Below are 18098 nucleotides of genomic sequence, written 5' to 3'. Positions count from 1 at the left end.
AAAGGCCTCATGCCAGTCCCCTGAGCCATCCAGTCTAGCTTTGTACTTTTGCTGAACTTGACATGATAGTCTTTCCCTAGAGGCTCATGCCCAGCCCATGTCTATGAATAAGTCTCTGCTCTTACAGTAGCCTTTGTTTTAGACAGTATTTTCAAACACAGAATGCACCCGAGGTTCAAATTCCCTTTAATCTGAAATAATCCTCCTACGCCAGACACAGTCACCCACCTTCCCCCAGTAAGAATTTAATTCGACACTGGTATAAATGGATGGAGCTACCTTCTTGCTAAAGACAATCGGTGTCACTCCCACTTCATCCTAGGAGTGAATTTGGCTCTTAGTAAGTAGCAAGCTCTTTGTAGAACCTTCAAGGTTGAGACCATTATTATTTCTATTTTTAAATATTTGGGCGTGCTTGGATGCGACAGTGATGGGGCATATAAGTGCCTAGACAGACCAGCATGGTGCAGTTTCTACCATGTCAGCCAGTAGCAAAGGTTCCTGGTATAGCTGCTGGGCCTAGTTTTTAAGGGTCCCGGTTTGAGTCTCTGCACTGGTAACATGCAGGACACATGCAGCAAGTTCTAATGCTGAATGGAAAACCGATAACTGGGACGTCTGTTCTGTCCAGCCTCCTCACTGCTGTTCTGTCTGTCATGAGTCATAATAGGAGGCAGAGGAACAGAAAATCTGTCCAAAATGCCTTCCCTTGGCTTGTGCTGGACCTTTCTGTTCTAAGGAATTCCATTTTTTGCACTAAGGATTTTTTGTTTAATTACTAGAGAGAGACTGTAAAGCTATTCCAGTCTCTATACTTGATGGGACAGACCCATCCATTGTCAGTGGAGTTAATGAATTTGACCTGCTTTGGGAACAGAGATTGCTGATGCACATTCTTTTTTGGGTTACCACTTCCATCCTAGCTCCTCTCCTCCCAAAAAATCCCAGTGTAGTTCCAGCAATGCACCCTGCAAGAGCCGGGGAGCATGTCAGAAGCTCAGTAAATATCCTCTGAGTTGCAATCTCCTCAATTTAGAATTATCAAGGGATTGTGGATGAGCACAGTAGTATGATATGTTTCTGTGTGTACCAGACTAATGAGTAATGCCTAATTCTGCCCTCTTTACACCTGGGCAACATTCCTATATATTACATTATATTTGTGGGGCCAGATTCTGCTCTTAGTTACACTGTTGTAAATCTAGAACAACTCCACTGGGTGATTGGAGTTGCTCCAATTTTACACCAGTGTAACTGAGAGCAGAATCTGACCCACAGAACCTTTCATCTCCTTGATTTGAAGGGAGGAAAGAACTTGGCCCTTTGGAAAGTTGTTAGAGGCTGCTGGTCAGTGAAGAGGAAATAAACTGCCCTCTGTCAGTGTGTTAGAACTTGTAGAGGAGCCAAACTTGCTTACAAGTTGCATGCTGTTGAAGGGGAATTTTGTGGTATTCCTGGAAACAGCATTAGTGAGTGGCCTGGCGTGGGGGTTTACCTAGCATACCTTACGTATACTATTATTACCGAGGGATGGATTTAAACTTCTTGGAGGCAATGTTTCTCAAGGAGAGTGGCAGGTTTTTCATTGTTTATCAGAACTTCTTAGAATTATTTATCTGCTATGATAGGGCCTGATCATGACTTGAGCATCTGCATTTCTCACTCAGGCCCTGAGAGGTCTGATGGTGTAAATAGCCCTACTACTTTGGGAGATGAGGGGATAACTGCAGATAGGGACATGCATGAAATCCTGCCCTCTAAATAAGGAAATGCATACAAATCTCCAGTTACCAACTACACTGAGTTCTGGTGATCTGTGGGACTGACCCCGCTCTCTCTATCTCTCTCCCCTTCCCCCCCACCCAATCCTTACAGGTCCCGCAAGCTCTTTCAGTGCCAAGCGAGCAGTTATGGGCTGGATCACCATCAATGCACCCTGAAGACTGACTTTGCTTTTGCTCTCCCAATGATTATATCCTTTCTGAGTTCACCACCACCTCACTGCCATCACTGCCACATTTGTCATCGCTTCTAGGAATCTGGAATTTGAGAGTTGGCCTTTACCTCTGCACTCGCGCTCTCTCCTCACAACTGCCACTTTTGTGTTTTCCACCAAAACGAGACCACTTTGGGTTTTCTGCCCTTCAAGAAAGTGGATCACCTGGAGAATTCTCGCCACGCACCCCCTCCTTCTGGGATAAAGGCCTCCGGATCCTAACGGATAGCTGAGATCTTTCCTTGGAGAGGTGAATTCTTCTGGCTGATCACGTGTGCGTGCTCCCTCTGTGCTTTTCTTCTCCTCCTGTGGAATTTATCAGTTACAGTGATTTTTCCTGGGGTCCTTCTCACCAGTGCTGTGGCTTTTATATTTCGTCTAGGGAAAAGCAGGTTTTTGCAACAATGGGCTTCACACTCCACTCTGCCTGCTTCACCCTGAAGGTGAGCTTACTGCTGGGCTCTTTACTGGGCCTCTGCCTGGGCCTGGAGTTCATGGGCCTCCCCAACCAATGGGCCCGCTACCTCCGCTGGGATGCCAGCACCAGGAGCGACCTGAGCTTTCAGTTCAAGACCAACGTCTCAGCTGGGCTGCTCCTCTACTTTGATGATGGTGGTGTCTGCGACTTCCTCTGCTTGTCCCTGGTTGATGGGCGCATCCAGCTCCGGTTCAGTGTGGACTGTGCCGAGACCACGGTTGTCACAGAAAAGCAGGTCAATGACAGCAATTGGCACTTCCTCATGGTCAGCCGCGACCGCCTCCGGACAGTGCTGGTGCTGGATGGTGAAGCCAAGCCTGGTGAAGTGCGTCCACAACGCCAGAACATGAACATCGTCAGTGACCTCTTCGTTGGTGGCGTTCCGTCAGACATCCGCCCTGCTGCCTTGACCCTCGATGGCATCCTGAGTGAGCCTCCATTTCAGGGATTTATCCTGGACCTGAAGTATGGCAACTCGGAACCACAGCTGCTCGGCAACCAGGGGGTCCATCTGGACATGGAGGGGCTGTGTGTAGAGAACCCTTGCGAGAATGGTGGCACTTGTTTCCTTCTGGATGGTGAGCCACATTGTGACTGCTCTGCCACTGGATATGTTGGCAAATTCTGCTCGGAAGGTAAGAGATCACCTGCCTTCTTTCCCTCCCTTCAGCTCTTTGCAAAATCCAACAGGCTAATTTTTCATTTAGCATGGCTGCAAAAGGCCTGGTGCCTCTATTGGTGGATCTCAAATGAGACAGAGTCCCCCTCCAAATCACAAGCACCTCCTCACCCATAGCAAATAGCAAAGGGGGCAGTTACATATGATGGCAGAGAGGGAATTTTGCAGATATGACACAGCATTGGGAGTGTGGGGAGAATCCTTACCACTAATTTGTTAATGGGGCTGGAGAAGGTAAGGCAATGAGTTCATGAGCACTAAGGGTTTGTAGGAGAGATGGTCAAACTCCAAATGTTTGTTTGAATTCCCCCTCCCACTCCCATAAACCAAAGAGGGGCAGGTAAAATGGGGAGCAAACGTGAACCACCCTGGTTATGGACTTTGTGGAAACCATACTTCACTGACAAGACTTACCCCAAAGATGGCCTTATTTTTTGCTAACTTAATAGTAGTCCGGAGAAGGCCCCTGCTCTGCCTGTGTTGCTCACACAGTAATGGCTGAGATTGTCATTTTGGTTGCTCCCAGAACCCCAGCTCAGATCGTTTTGGGGCCCGTGTGAAAGGTCTGACTAGGTTGCCGAAGCAATAAAAATGAAGATTGAGTGTAACTACTGGATTTTTTTTTTTTTTTTTTCAAAATAAAACTGTAGTGACAAACAACTAAAACTTACCACAGGATAAATACCAGGACTTGTTTCTGGGTCTTTTCTTAAATGCTGTGGTAATTGGCTCTCACCAGTGGGCCCCACTGCTTTAGGTGTCCATACAGGCAAGAGACTTGGATAAAGCTCCTTAGGTTGACAGTGAGAAATCCAAAATCTTGCTGCAATATCTTTGTGAAATATCTTTATCCCAAGATAGAGACTTGGGATGTCTTGGTTGTAAGCTGGCCAGAACTTCCCGTAGATTTCAGAGTTAAAAAAACACCCTGCCCTCCTTTTACCAACCTCAAGAAGTTTCACCTAGATCTTGGGGTCCAGATCATCCTACAGGAGGGAATGTAGAAGTGTAGTTGGGGACATACACCAGACCAAGCATGTGATCCTGAGTGGTGCTAAATATCCCAAACTTCCCCTGACTTTTCTGCTGTGATTTGAGTACTTGGCACCACTCCGGATCGGCCTGTGAATGAGAGAGATTGATTTGCAGAGCTTGGGCCTTAGACGTTCTGAGGCTGCTGGAGTCGTTCCGTGTTGTAGACCCCAAAATCCTGCTGAAGTAAATGGAAGGTTTGTAGGATAGAGGATTGCAGGATTCACACTTGCATTTGGACTCTGAAACCTAGAGAAATAAACCTCTTCCTACTTCTTGAGCTAATGGATCTAGGCTCCACAGGGAACTACTTTAGATATCAACAGTCTGTGGCTTTCAGCATGTCTTGAAAAATGCTGTAAGCAAGCAGGGCTTCTGCTCACCTATGGGGCAGCACTGACAGCTCTGGACAAGGCTTGAGTGATGCAATTTCCATATTTTTTTGTGGAAGATGAGATATGGGAAATACATCTTCTAATGGGCAAGGGATGTGTGTAGCACAGACATCAGTGAATGCAGCCAGTGCTATTGTTGTGTGTGAAATCATGCGTCACACTGCCGTTTGTTTCCTGTAGTGATGTATCATTTTCCTCCCAACGTCCTACTTAATGATGGGGGGAGGGAAAGAAATTTTGCCTTAGGGTGCTATTTTATGTATTTTTAACCCATAGTTAACCATGGTCTGATCCCTCAGGTATGATGCACTGTTCAGGGAACTTTCACCTCAGCTCTAACCTCAGAAATATCCTTAACAATTTCCTTAGCTGGTCTCATTTCCCCTGTTTGCTATTATGTCATGTGCATTTCATTTGTTTTAATTATTGTTTTCTCCTTCCCTGTCCGCCTTCTCCCTCCACTTGACCCTGCAGCAAAGCCGTGATCCTGCAAGTGTGACCTCTAAGCCCATTGTCATTCGGTGTCACCCAGGCAGCGTTGTGGCATCACTGCAGGTTCTGAGAAAGAGGAGAAAGGGAGACGCAAAGCTCTAGTAAGGTGAAACAAGCAAACAAAGAATTGCCAAGAAAACGGAACAGGGAAACTAGTGAAATGTACAAAGATTGTCCTTTGACTTGGAAAATCTTTTCCTATTACAAAAAGTTCTTTTTATACCCTGAATCTGGTAAAACTTCCATTGGCATCAGTGGAATAAGGACTGCAGGATTGAGCCCAGAATGTCCTGTCTGCTTGATCCACTGTTGACTCACCTAGTTTTTTTTATTTGTTTGTTTGTTATTGTTTCCCTCTCCCACCCCAAGAAAGTGAACTTTTTGTTGCTGGAGCTAATGTTTTCTCATTAGTTTATTTCCTTATCCTGGCCTGGGATATTTGCACAAGTGTTATTTAACATGAATAATTTATTCCTGATCTCTCTTTATTTTTAAAGGAGACACACTCCCTTTTGACTGGACACCAGCAGCTGTGGATCCTTAACCCGCTTACACAATTTGTCAGCCCTTTAATTTGCATGCCTGTGTTTTCACTTGATTGCCGATGCAGTTAGCTCATTCATTGGGAGTTGATAGGATCCAATCAATAACTTCTGTTTTAATAGCTAAATGCAATATGTACCTTTTTAATAACGAGTTCTCTTGACAGGTTTCGGCCCATTACGCAACTATTGATTGATACCTGTGTCTGCAGATGGCAAAACCACAACAAACTCATTTATCATATGGCCAGAGAAATAAATAAATAAAAATAGTCAGTGGAACCTACTGCTAGTGAACTGTGATGGTATGAAGCTCCATTTACAGTCTCACAAATTGTTTCAGTGCAAAGCACAGTTCCAGTTATAGTGAACCTCAGCACAGAGTGTAACATTCTGTGACGTGATGGAACTATAAATCCTGTGAAAACACAGGCCTTGATGTTCAGAAAGCCATGTGGGCATTTGGTGCTGAATGTGTGTACACAATTACCATCATGGCACACATTGTGGCAACTGCATGTGCAAATGACCATTGGAGTACCCTACCGGTCACTGGCATGTGCAGTTTTCGTGACTGGGTGTGCAAATGTGTGCACACTTAAGAAAATCTGAGCATTCAAAATAAAATAAATAACGCTTTTCAATACAACTGATTAATTGAACCTGGCAACCCTGTGTGACTGTTTTGAATAGCAATTAATATGTAACTTGCTGGGTGATGGTGGCATGGAATCCTGAAACTGAAGTCAGAGTGACCTGTCTCCCCACCGCTCCTCCAATTAGCCCCTTAATTCTCGCTGGGATTAGCCTGGTGCCAATAGGCTGAAGCTCTTGTACTATTTGAATAGCACAGAAATTACTTCTCCATAGACATTTTCTTTTGTTTTCTAAACAAAAAACAACCAAAATATGGGTGTATCTGCCTGAATAGCCACACTTGCACGCTCATATTGGTGCTCTTGCATGCTCATGATCACATTCTCTTGCATTCACTGGTACAAATCCTCTCGTTTTGCCAAACTCATCTGTTGAGGACAGACTTGCTGATATGCATCAGCTCAGCATCAAGCATGTAAGGAGGTCAGATATAGATCCTAGATACAGTTTAGACCTCACCCATGCTCCGGGGCTTCCTTTGGGCTCTGTGGGTGGAGGTGAACCAAAAGCACGCTTAAAAACTGTATTGACTCCCCTAATGGCTGCAGAGCCCTGAAGTGGATGCCTTCAGCAGCTTCACAAAGCAATACACCAAAGCCCTTGTGCTGCCAGCAGGGGCTGTTTCTAAACGAAGCCTGAATAGGGGCCTGATTGCGCCTCTTCCCTTGATTACAGAGCAAGATTTCCTGGGGATGCTGCCTGCTGAATGACAGAGGAGCCTGTCGCTCTGTAATTATCACTCTTTTAACAGCAGAGGGAACAGCTTTCTCTATAGCCTCTTGGTTTCATTTAAAGAGACAAGGTACCACGGGGTTTATCTTCCACCTGCCTTTTTAGAGCAGCACAACCTTCCTATTCTGGGTAGATCTAATGGGAACTGCCTGGATCTTTCCTGCAGACACATGGTGCCCCTCTAGCTGCCCCAAAGTTTGTGACACTGAGGGCTGGGTTGATACTTTGCCAGAAGCCTGATGGCTGCACTTAATTTGCATATACATTTACATACATTTTGTAATCAAAACCAAATGAACACGACCATAATATTTGCACCTACTTGCATTTTCCTTGATAGATGAATACAAATTGCTTGTTGTGTGAATTCACTAGCCGTAAACAGCTACCTAGTCTCTGCGTGGCCCTGCAGTTACAGGAGAGGGCAGGCAGCTCTGGGCTACACTTTGAGCAGCCCAGATCTACACCCTCTAGTGCAACACTAAGCATAAAACAGATGTGACCAATGGCTGTAGAATAAATGTGGGGAGAGGAGTGCTATGTGCCTTTGTATGGAGCCTCTGATAGTTGGTGTGCAACCTGTGCCCTTTGGGCTGGAGGTCAGGAGGCTTGGGATGAACACTGCCTTTGCTTTGGTTTCCGATACTTTCTTCTTTCGGCTGCTCACTTCCCCCTTTCATTCTCTCTCAAGCTCCTCTTGGATTCAGTTCCTTTGGCACATTATAAAATCATAATTTTCTAATCATGTTATTTTTATGTGGTGCCAGATGGGCATCAGAGAAATAAGATCTGTTAAGATCTATTAATTGAATGTTTGTAAAGTGCTGTGATGCTCCAAAGTGCAGCGTAAGCACTGTTTATTATTGCTAATAGTAAATATTAGAGATGAGCTGGAGCCATGGAGGTTCAGTTTGGTTCCAACATGTCCCTACATTCCATCTCTCCTTAAAAATGGAAAGGGGCTCCAACTCCCTTACACCAGGCCCTCAATGTGGGGCCCGAGGGCTATATTCAGCCCCCAGAACTGATAGGAGGAGGATGGGCAGCCAGGAAATCCCCTTTCCTACTAAAATGCAGGCAGGGTCGGGGGGAGCCACTTAGTGGATTTCAGGGAGGAGGTTGGGATTTTTGGTTTTGTTTTTAGAATGTTGCCCTAAACTCACTGCCTCTTACCACCTTGTGCCGGGTACATATTCAGAAATGATCTGGAAAAGGGGATGAATGATGAGGTGGCAAAATTTGCAGATACAAAATTATTTAGGGTAGTTAACTCTAAAGGAGACTGTGAAGAGTTACAAAAGGAATATCATTAAACTGTTTCCTATCTTTTTGGGCAACAAAATAACAGATGAAATCCAGTGTTGATAAATGCAAAGTAATGCACCTTGGAAAACATAATCCCAATTACACATACAAAATGATGGGGTCTAAAATAGCTGTTATCATTCAAGAAATGGATTGTGGATATTTCTCTGAAAACATCTGCTTAAGGTCAAAAAAGCTAACAATTATAGGAACCGTTAGGTAAGGGATAGATAATAAAACAGAAAATACAATAATGCCATTATAAAACTATAGGATGCCCACCCCTTGAATACTGCTTGCAGGTTTGGGTCACCCCATCTCAAAAATTAGAAAAGCTATAATTGAATTTGAAAAGTAACAGATAAGGTCAACACAAATGAATAAGGGTATGGAATAGTTTCCATATGAGGAGAAATTAAAAAGACTGGGACTGTTCAGCTTAGAAAAGAGATGACTCAGGAACAATATGACAGAGGTCTATAAAATCATGAATGGTGTGGAGAAGGTGAGTAAGGAAGTATTATTTACCCCTTCACGTAACACATAAACCAGGGGTCACCCAATGGAATTAATAGGCTGGAAAACAAACAAAGGGAAGTACTTCTTCACACAATGCAGTCAACCTGTGGAACTTGTTGCCAGGGGATGTTGTGAAGGCCAAAAGTATAACTGGACTCAAAACAGAATTAGATAAGTTCCTGAATGCTAGGTCCATCAATGGCTATTAGCCAAGATGGTCAGTGCTGCAACCCCATGCTCCAGGTGTCCCGAAATCTCTGACTTCCAGAATCTGGGACTGGATGACAGGAAGATAACTTGATAATTGTCCTGTTCTGTTCATTCCCTGGCACTGGCCACTGTTGGAAGCCAGGATACTGGGATAGATGGACCATAGGTCTGACCCAGAATTGCCATTCTTATGGTTTCCTGCTCTGTCACAGACTTTGTGTGTGACTTGGGCAAGTCACTGATAGACTAACACAAGGGAAGTAATGCAAAGTTGGATCACTTGAGTTAATTCTGTAGTATGCATTTCTCTGTGTCTCAGCGCTGCATCTGTAAACACCTCATAAGATGTTGTGAGGTGCTTAATCCAAGATAGAGAGTGATGATGCCTGAGAAAGAAAGAACCCAGTTTGGCTCTTAGATCCCAGGAGGAGCTTGCAGTTATAAAGGAACGTATCTTGTTAACTGATCATATGTGAGCTCAGTTCTTCATCCCCTCCCCTTAGTCCACATACAGTCTTTCAAAGTTTCTCACAGGGAACCAGCAGCTCTATAAGGGGGACTCTTTCATGATTTAACCCTCTCCCCCACTTTTCCCCCCAAAAGCGCCTTTGTAACTAACACCTGAGATTATTAAAATACTTTCAATTCCATAGTAATACCCAGTTTCCCATTCCTTGTTTATGCTGGTTTTTTACATTCTGCCTTTCACTTAGGTTGGAACTGTGAGTTTAGCTTGGTCACCTTCAATCTGCAGACCTGACTCACTGTTGTTCTGCACCTTGCCCTGTCAGAGAAAGCAAAGTGGGTGTAAAAATGTTACTGGATCAGAAGAGTCTGAAACCCCATTGTCCTAGTGTGAATGACTATACAAGATGTAGGGCTATGGAGATTAAAGCCTTCTAGTTAGGTTCACATGCAGTAGCTCAAGGCTGTTTGATGTTTTACATTCCTAAAACACCGCAAGAAAAAGTAAAAATTTACTTGTAATGGTTCTCTTCCTGGTAGTTCCTATACAATTCTCCCTTCTCCTTTTGCTTCTAATCTTTTAATTTTGTGCCTTTAACTACTTCTTAATATATAATATTTATTGTTACTTGTCCACAGTCTGCTTCCTGCTGTGCAAAGAGCAGAGAAGTACCTTGCCCTCAAGGGTCTTGCAATCTGAGCACCTGATCCTCTGCTCTTTACTCATGGGAGTAGCTCACTGAAGTCATTTGAGTGAATAAAGTGAGTCGGGTTTGGCCCTAGGCACTTGACAGAGTCCTTTTTAAAGAATGGAGGAAGTGGTTCATCTGTGGATGTAGAAATTTGAACTGTGGGTTAAAAGCTGGCTTCAATATCTAGTGCTGTTGGCCGACCCCTGAGCTTCCTTGGCTGCTGCATTTATTCAGAAGCTTCTCTAGTGTCTCGGGTGGATTTTTATTTCTTCTGAGTTTGTTGCCTCTGTACTTGAGAAAAATGACACTCTGTAAATTTTACAGACCTCTGGAGGTTTTCTGCAGACCTACACCTGCCTCTCTCCCACCCCTTTCACCTGCTCAGCTTTGCTGTCGTGTCCAAGGTTCCTCTTGGTGCCTTTTTCATCAGGTGTTTTGAAAGGAACCTTGGTTTTTTGGGATCCCAGGTTGAAGGTTATGGCTTGCTCAGAGTCCATGGCAGAGATAGCAAATAGAGAGAGAGGCTGGTGTCAGCACTCTGTGAATTTCAGAGCTCAGGGATATTTACAGCAACATTCAATAAGCTCCTTTCCGGATGTTTTCAAAAATGTATGGTGTCTATTCCCTGGGGGATCTAAAAAAATTGAAAGCGTATGTATGACTTATTTGCTTAATAAATTGCTTTTTAAAAAAAAGAGTACAAGGCTTGTGAAAAATAAAAGAGAGAAATTGAGGAGATGAAATCACTTGTCTGTGACCCAGGTAAAAGAAAGAGCCTGGAAGGCAGCCAGAATTTCACAGCTTTCTCTCTCTTTTGACCTTTCCCCTTTCATAAAAGGAGGCTGTGCCTCCTGTGAGGGCTGCAGTGTAATTTCTATGTTTAGGAAATAGGGGCTGGATGAAAGGAGTGGATCAGGTGGGTCCTATGGGTCTTTTGAACTAGGCCGGGAACCTGACTGATTAACTGTACAGGTCAAGATTTAAAAAACAAAACGTTGATCAATAAATTTAACACAAGCCATGGGTTTGATATATTGCCACCTTGCAGCTGCAGTCTTGGATCTCACAAGCTAAGCAGGACACTGTTAGCAATTGGATGGAAGACCTCCAAGGAAAACACAGGCTGCTGCAGGAAGTGGAGAGGATGATGCAGTAGATGGCACTCTTTCCTCTGAGTTCCTCTGATGGGCCCTATGCAGTTTTTGGTTTTGTATTAAATGTGAGATTGAGACATTGTCCACTTGTAAACATTAAGGATGCCATGAACAAACCGTAACTCAGGTAAATAACTTCATTCTGCCTCCCTAAATTCCCCCTTCAGTTTTTGTTCAATAACATAATCATTTTTACTTGAGGTAAAGTGTTGTGTAGTGATGCTGTCAGCTGTTAAACAGCTACCACGTTCCATCCCAGAGGTGACTGCATTCCGAGTCTGTTGTTTAAATTGTTTTGGGCTCTCTTGGTTGAGAGAAATTATAGAGATAGAATATATTATTTATTTTATTACAGTGTTATTTGTTTTCAGTGGTACATGCACCTTGATATTTGCTAGAATCACACACCTCCTGCTTGTGCATATGTATAGGCATATCTTCCATGGCTGAACCATTGGGAGGATTGCTCAGGTGAGAGAGGCAAGATGCAATATTCTTATCTGCTAACATGCATCACAATTGGTACATATACATTTAGTAGAACGTTTTGTTTGGTGTGTATACCAGAGAGGACTGAATTAGTCCTTTAAAATGTATAATATATTTATTATCACACTTGCTGTGTCATGAACACCCCTGTAACAGCTTGATAATGGAATGTTCCAGCAGAGTGTGAGGCAGATCATTATTAGAAGACAAGGGAGTTTGGAACATTGAGGAACAGAAGGTATGGATGGTCTGGCAGAGTGGTATGGAATGAACACACCAAAACAATGCTGTGTGCATTGTTAAAGGTTGGATGGAGTGGTTGTGTTGCGGATGGGGAGGGATGTTCTGATTTCTGGGACCTTGGCTAAAACAACCCAAGTCCCTTCTATTTGGAATCTCCACTTTATCAATCAGCTATCCCATCTTCTGACATGTTGGGCAGTGATGACCCTACTGAGGAAAGTGGAAAGGTGGGATGGTCTCATTACTTGTATGGCTGGTTTCAGCTGGACAGGAGAAGATAGCTGTGCTGTAGCTATCTGCTTCTTGATAGGACTTTTGAGAAGTCTCTTCCACCTTTCTGTAACACTTGAAGTGATCAGCTCACAGGGGCAATATTCACTTCATAGGAACTGTAGATGCCTGAGAAGTCTGGATTGCCGGCAGTTAAAATGTGGCTCTGCAGCATTTTAAATTGAACCGAAGTAGCTCATACTCTGTCTGGAACAGATGATTTTCTGAGGAGGGACTTAGGAATTATCTATAGGTGTACGAATTGTTCTGTGAAACTCAGCCAATCCGAGCTGAGATTTAGACTTGATGAGCAAGGATCTCCCTATTAAAATAATTTCCTGCCTTATTGTTCTGGCCTGACACCCATCTTGAACTTTGGGACCTATTCTCCGTTGCCACCACAGCCACTGAGGAGTTATCCAGAGTTCCTGATGTATAGTATGAAGGCAACAGCAGCAGAGCTCTAAAAACAACTCTCCCATCTCATGAAAGCAATTGACTGTTATTTCACACCTGTTTTGGCAGTAGTGTTTATTATCACCTTGCTACTACTCAAGGGTGAGGTCACTGTTCTATTGTATGGGCTTGGCTACACTTACAAATTTGCAGCGCTGCAGCAGGGTGTGAAAACACACCCTCTGCAGCGCTGCAAATTGCGGCGCTACAAAGCGCCAGTGTAGTCAAAGCCCCAGCGCTGGGAGCCGCGCTCCCAGCGCTGTCCGTTATTCCCCACAGGGAAGTGGAGTACGGACAGCGCTGGGAGAGTTTTCTCCCAGCGCTGGCGCTTTGATTACACTTAGCGCTTCAAAGCGCTGCCGCGGCAGCGCTTTGAAATGCAAGTGTAGCCAGGGCCTATGACTATTTAATGGTCCCTTCTGGACTTAAATCTGTGAATCTATGGGCTTGGCTACACTTACGGTTTGCAGCGCTGGTAGTTTGCAGCGCTGGTCATCCAGCTGTGTAGGAGCAGCGCTGGTGTGTGGCCACACTCACAGCTACCAGCGCTGGTGTGTGGCCACATTTGCAGCATTTCCAGCGCTGGTGGGAGTGATGCATTATGGGCAGCTATCCCAGCATTCAAGTGGCTGCAACGTGCTTTTCAAAAGAGGGGGGTGGAGTGGGGTCTAGTGTGACAGGGAGCGGGGGGAGAGAGAGAGTGGATTTTTGGAGCCAACACTGTGTGTTAGCTTCCTGACTTGAAAAATCAGAACATTTTTCCGACCCCTTAGTCTTAACTCTTAATTGCAAACAGCCTGCAGGCAACACGACTCCCCCTGTTTCCCTGCCTGCCTCTCATTTGATTGTTTACAGCCAGGTACAGATGATCACAGCAAACAGGAGCTATGTTTGTTTTTTAGATAGCAGCAGTGGCAACGGAGGAGCTCCACAGAGCTCGTTCACAACAGGGAGGAGGATCTCATTTGATTGTTCACAGATTGATCACAGCAAACAGGAGCTGATAAGCAGCTCCGGTAGAAACGGAGCTCCGGAGGTTCACAACAAAACAAAGAGAGGCTGCATAACAAAACAAAGGGAGTAATTTAGTTAAAAGCATTCTGGGATATCTTCTTATTCCCTGGAGGCCAATAAAAGCGCTGGTGTGTGTCCACACTTGATGAGCAGCGCTGGATCACCAGCGCTGCAATCGCTACACCCCAACCTGGCCAGGTGTACAGCCAGCGCTGCAACCCGGGAGTTGCAGCGCTGGATGTGCCTTGCAGGTGTGGACGGTTACTAATTGCAGCGCTGGATAGCTTCTACCAGCGCTGCAACTTGCAAGTGTAGCCAAGCCCTATGTGTCTCTCTCTGTGGGCTCTTGCAACTGTCTCCAATATTTTCCTTTTGGGGCTGAAATTACTCAAATGTCTGCTTGGACCCCAAATGGAATTTTGTTGTTGAAAGCCTGTAGAAAATCAGTTGAACCATTTTTCTGAGACTTAAGTGAATGGATGGTGGGGAAGGGAATGCATGTTTCACCTCTTTAATGTTCAGACCACATCCTCAGCCTGTGAATTGTCCTTGGTGAGTACTGGCTGCTCTAGTGAGCTTGGTGTGTGGGTTGTTTCAACAAGTAAAGCTAGATCATCATGTACTTTACAGAGTATACTTAAGTCATATTCATACAGATTTTTAGTGTGAATGAATGGTCCTGGAGACTGAGGTCCACTGTATATCTGCAAAATTGGAACCAGGATCAGTGCAAGCTTCTTTTCTATTTCCCCCATCCATATTGCCCTTACCAATATGCCTTACCAAGAAAGACCATCTCTGAGCATTCAGTGGGAAGGGGTGCTTCTATGGCCCATTCATTCCTTGGCCTCTCCGTTGAGACAAGGCTGACAGTAGTGCTAATAGTGTTGTGGACACCTGTCCACTGGAAGCTGTTCTGAGACCCACAGACTCATTTCTCAAAAAAAATAGGATGATAATCATCAAGAACAACTGTAGGTCTGGCCTCAGTGACTGCAACGTTACTTCTCTCAAATCAGCTTGGATTATTGTTCTGACTTCTTCTCTTTCCTTTCAAAGCCTTCCACAATTTAGCTGCACCCTACCTCTCCCTCCTTCCTTCTGGCAGTGCCACCAACCCTGATTGCCCAGTCCTCTGCTTCGCCAGCAAGCACATTCATGTTTTGTCCCTTGCGGTCCCCTTAGGAATGGGAAAAGCACCAAGATGGAAGTCTGTAAACCTTGAAATCTCTCCTCAGAACTCATCTCCAGCCTGTGTAGAATGGTGACCTAGAAGGTGACCTAGAAGAGCACCTAGAATGGTGAACTGGTGACCTAGAAGAACAAGTTTATTCTTTAGTCCAGATTCTGCCTCCCTTACTTACACTGTGTAGCACCTTATGTGGTCAATGGGACTATTTCCGGAGTAAGATCCTACTCAGAATGAGTAAATGTGGCAGAACACGGTCCTTAATGATGTAAACACACACTTTAAGACCTTCCAGTTATATTCCCACACAAGATGCTTACGGATCCTTGCACATATAACAACACACAATGATTAAACATTCAAATCATTGTACATATAAGCCCATTACAAAAACCATGATGACCTCCATGCTGCCATCTTTACTCAGGCAAAACTCTCATTGTTTTCAGTGAGAGGTTTGTGTCACTAAGGAATGAATAAAAATCCATCCAGACACTTAGGTTCCTGAGTCACTTTACCTTATAGTCCCATTTTGGAAAAGTAACTCAGGCATTTAAAAGTCTGTTTCATTGAAAGCTAATGGGGATTAGGTGTATTTGAAAATTTACCCTAATACCTCATTTGTTCCGTAGTATCCGTCATCAGGATTGGTCCCAGTGGGTCTAATTCAGGGTGAGATTTCTTATCTGGATAGCTCTACCTGTAATCATTTTTAATTATCAGATATTTAAATAACTACAAAATCATTCAGATCTTGCTTTTTTGAAAACTTTTAAGAAAAAAAGAAATTAACTGCAAAAGAAAATACATTGATGTAGTGCTAAGGTTGAGAATTTAAGAATTAAATGATGTTTTTTTTCTACAATCAAAATGTCACATGGCATCCACTCAGTTGCATCTGAGGCTTTGTGTACTCAAATTGTGTACAAGGTAAGGGACTGAAAGAGCTAAAGTGCTGTCAGGTTAACAATACATTTTATGTCTACATGGCACATTTTATCAGAGTATTTCTAAGCACCTCACAACCATTGAGAAATCAATCCGACTTCAGAACCCCCACCACCACACTGTGAGGTGCAAGTTATTCTCATTTAATAGATGGGAAAACTGAGGAGGGGGAAGTGAATTAGTTATTCAAGGGCACATAGTGAGATGGTGTAAAATGTCGGATTAGAATCCAAGAGCTCTATTTCCTAATCCCTTGCTCTAAGTACTCAGTTCTTTGTTTTGTGGATACTAGAAAGGCAGCACAATATTGTGGATTATAAAGAATGTGAAATTTACTTTAAATTTTAGGCTAGTAGAGGTCCTTTAAAAAAGTTAAAATTGACTAAAAACATTGCCCTTTCTTTTTTCTTTCTGATAGAATCTTCTATGCCCATCAAATTCCAGCTGTGTGACTGCTGTCCCATAATCCCATGAGTTGAAACCGCCTTCAGCCAGTCAGACTGCTCCCTAACTCCTGCCCGCTTGTTATGTTTTTTAGGTTGTGCTTGGTGGGTTCAGTAATTTTTTGTGTGTTTAAATTATCAGCAGAGAGGAAAAAGGTTTCTAGCAGCAGAACTTCCTGCTGTTTTCCATCCTCTGTTTCCACACACACATACACTTTCAAATCTGGAAGAAAAAATACAGTTGCTTGAATAATTCTGATATAACTTGTTGTGTTTGCACTAAAACAGCAAATTTAAAATTAATTCCATGCAACTGGACACTTTACAGAGCATTCCATCAGGATAGAGTTTAATAACCTGCCTTTCTCTTTGCACTAGGAATGAGTGTAGGTTTGCATTTTTTTTTTGTCTAATCCCAGCAAACTTCTGCCTATCCCTACCTGTGCTTCTGTAAATTGACGCAGGCATCCCCTTGTGATAGGGGTGCCAATTTCCTAATTGCACAAAACCAAACACCCTAGCCCTGCACCTTCCCCGAGGCCCTGCCCCCCGCTCACTACAATCCCCCTCCCTCAGTGGCTCGCTCTTCCACACCCTCACCCACTCTCAGAATGTGGGAGGGGGCTGAGGGTTGAGGCAGGGGGTTGGGGTGAGGACTCTGGCTGGGGGTGCTGGCTCTGAAGTGGGGCCAGGGATGAGGGCTTTGGGGTCTAGGAGGGGGCTCCAGCCTGGGGGGTGGGGCCAAGGGATTCGGAGTGCAGGAAGGGGCTGCGGGTTGAGGCAGGGGGTTGGGGTGCAGGAGGGTGTGAGGAGTCTAGGATGGGGCTGGGGGTTGGGGTGCGGGGGGTGAAGGCTCTGGGCTGGGGGTATGGGCTCTGGGGTTCAGGGGGGGCTCAGGGCTGGGTCAGGAGGTTGGGGCTCAGGGTTGGGGCACAGGTTTACCTGGGGCGGCACAGCAGGGCTAAGGCAGGCTGCTTGCTTGTCCTGGCTCCATGCTGTGCCCCGGAAGCGGCCAGCAGGTCCGGCTCCTAAGTCAGGGGAAGGGGAAGGCTCTGTGGTGTGTGCTGCTGGAGTGCGGAGCTAGTGCTCGGGTAGTGCGTGGAGCCCCCTGGCCCTCCGCCCGGGAGCTGGACCTGCTGGCTACTTCCGGGGTGCAGTGCAGTGCCCTAGGACAGGTAGGGACTAGCCTGCCTTAGCTCCACAGCACCACCGACTGGGCTTTTAACAGCCTGGTTGGCGGTGCTGACCAGAGCTGCCAGGGTCCATTTTTGACTGGCTGTTCTGGTCGAAACCGGACACTTGGTCACCCTACCTTGTGTCAGTATTGCTTCCTACCTAGTATACAGTCAGTCTTATTGGAGAAATAGCTTCAGAGCTGTGAAACTTGAATGGAGCATTAAAAGCAGGACTCTTTCATGTTGGGCTCCCAGCTAAGAGTTTGATCAGAATCTGTAGAAAGCTATGAAAGAAGCAAAAGGCCTTTTAATTCTCTTGTGCATTGGGTTGTTGCTTCTAGGGGAGACCATTCAGAAGAAAGCATTTCCTGAAATCACTTGGGCTTCTTTCTCTGCTCTCTTTGAACAGCTGTGGGAAGAGTATTTTGGAAGAGTTCCCTCTTCTGAATCTTCGCTGTCTTGGAAGTCTTTTGTTCCAAATCAATCTACTTTAGAGGCTGGAGGTGTTTCTAGTAGGCCCCAC

At 44.8% G+C, this 18098-nt stretch overlaps 1 protein-coding gene across 47 annotated transcripts in view; it reads left to right on the top strand.

The window, feature by feature from the left end:
- The window catches only part of NRXN3 (neurexin 3), a 1517918-nt gene that overhangs the window by 118000 nt on the left and 1381820 nt on the right, over window positions 1-18098 (top strand). For all 47 annotated transcript variants that reach the window (XM_045016752.1, XM_045016791.1, XM_045016790.1 and 44 more), the window contains one exon: window positions 1876-3109. In XM_045016752.1, the coding sequence (XP_044872687.1) occupies window positions 2401-3109 (709 nt within the window). In that variant the 5' untranslated portion in view covers window positions 1876-2400. The remainder of the gene's footprint in view (window positions 1-1875; window positions 3110-18098) is intronic.

This window comes from Mauremys mutica, chromosome 4 (assembly GCF_020497125.1).
Source record: "Mauremys mutica isolate MM-2020 ecotype Southern chromosome 4, ASM2049712v1, whole genome shotgun sequence".
Taxonomy (NCBI): Eukaryota; Metazoa; Chordata; order Testudines; family Geoemydidae; genus Mauremys; species Mauremys mutica.
Note: the sequence above shows the minus strand (reverse complement) of the source record. Positions and strands in the feature narration are given on the sequence as shown.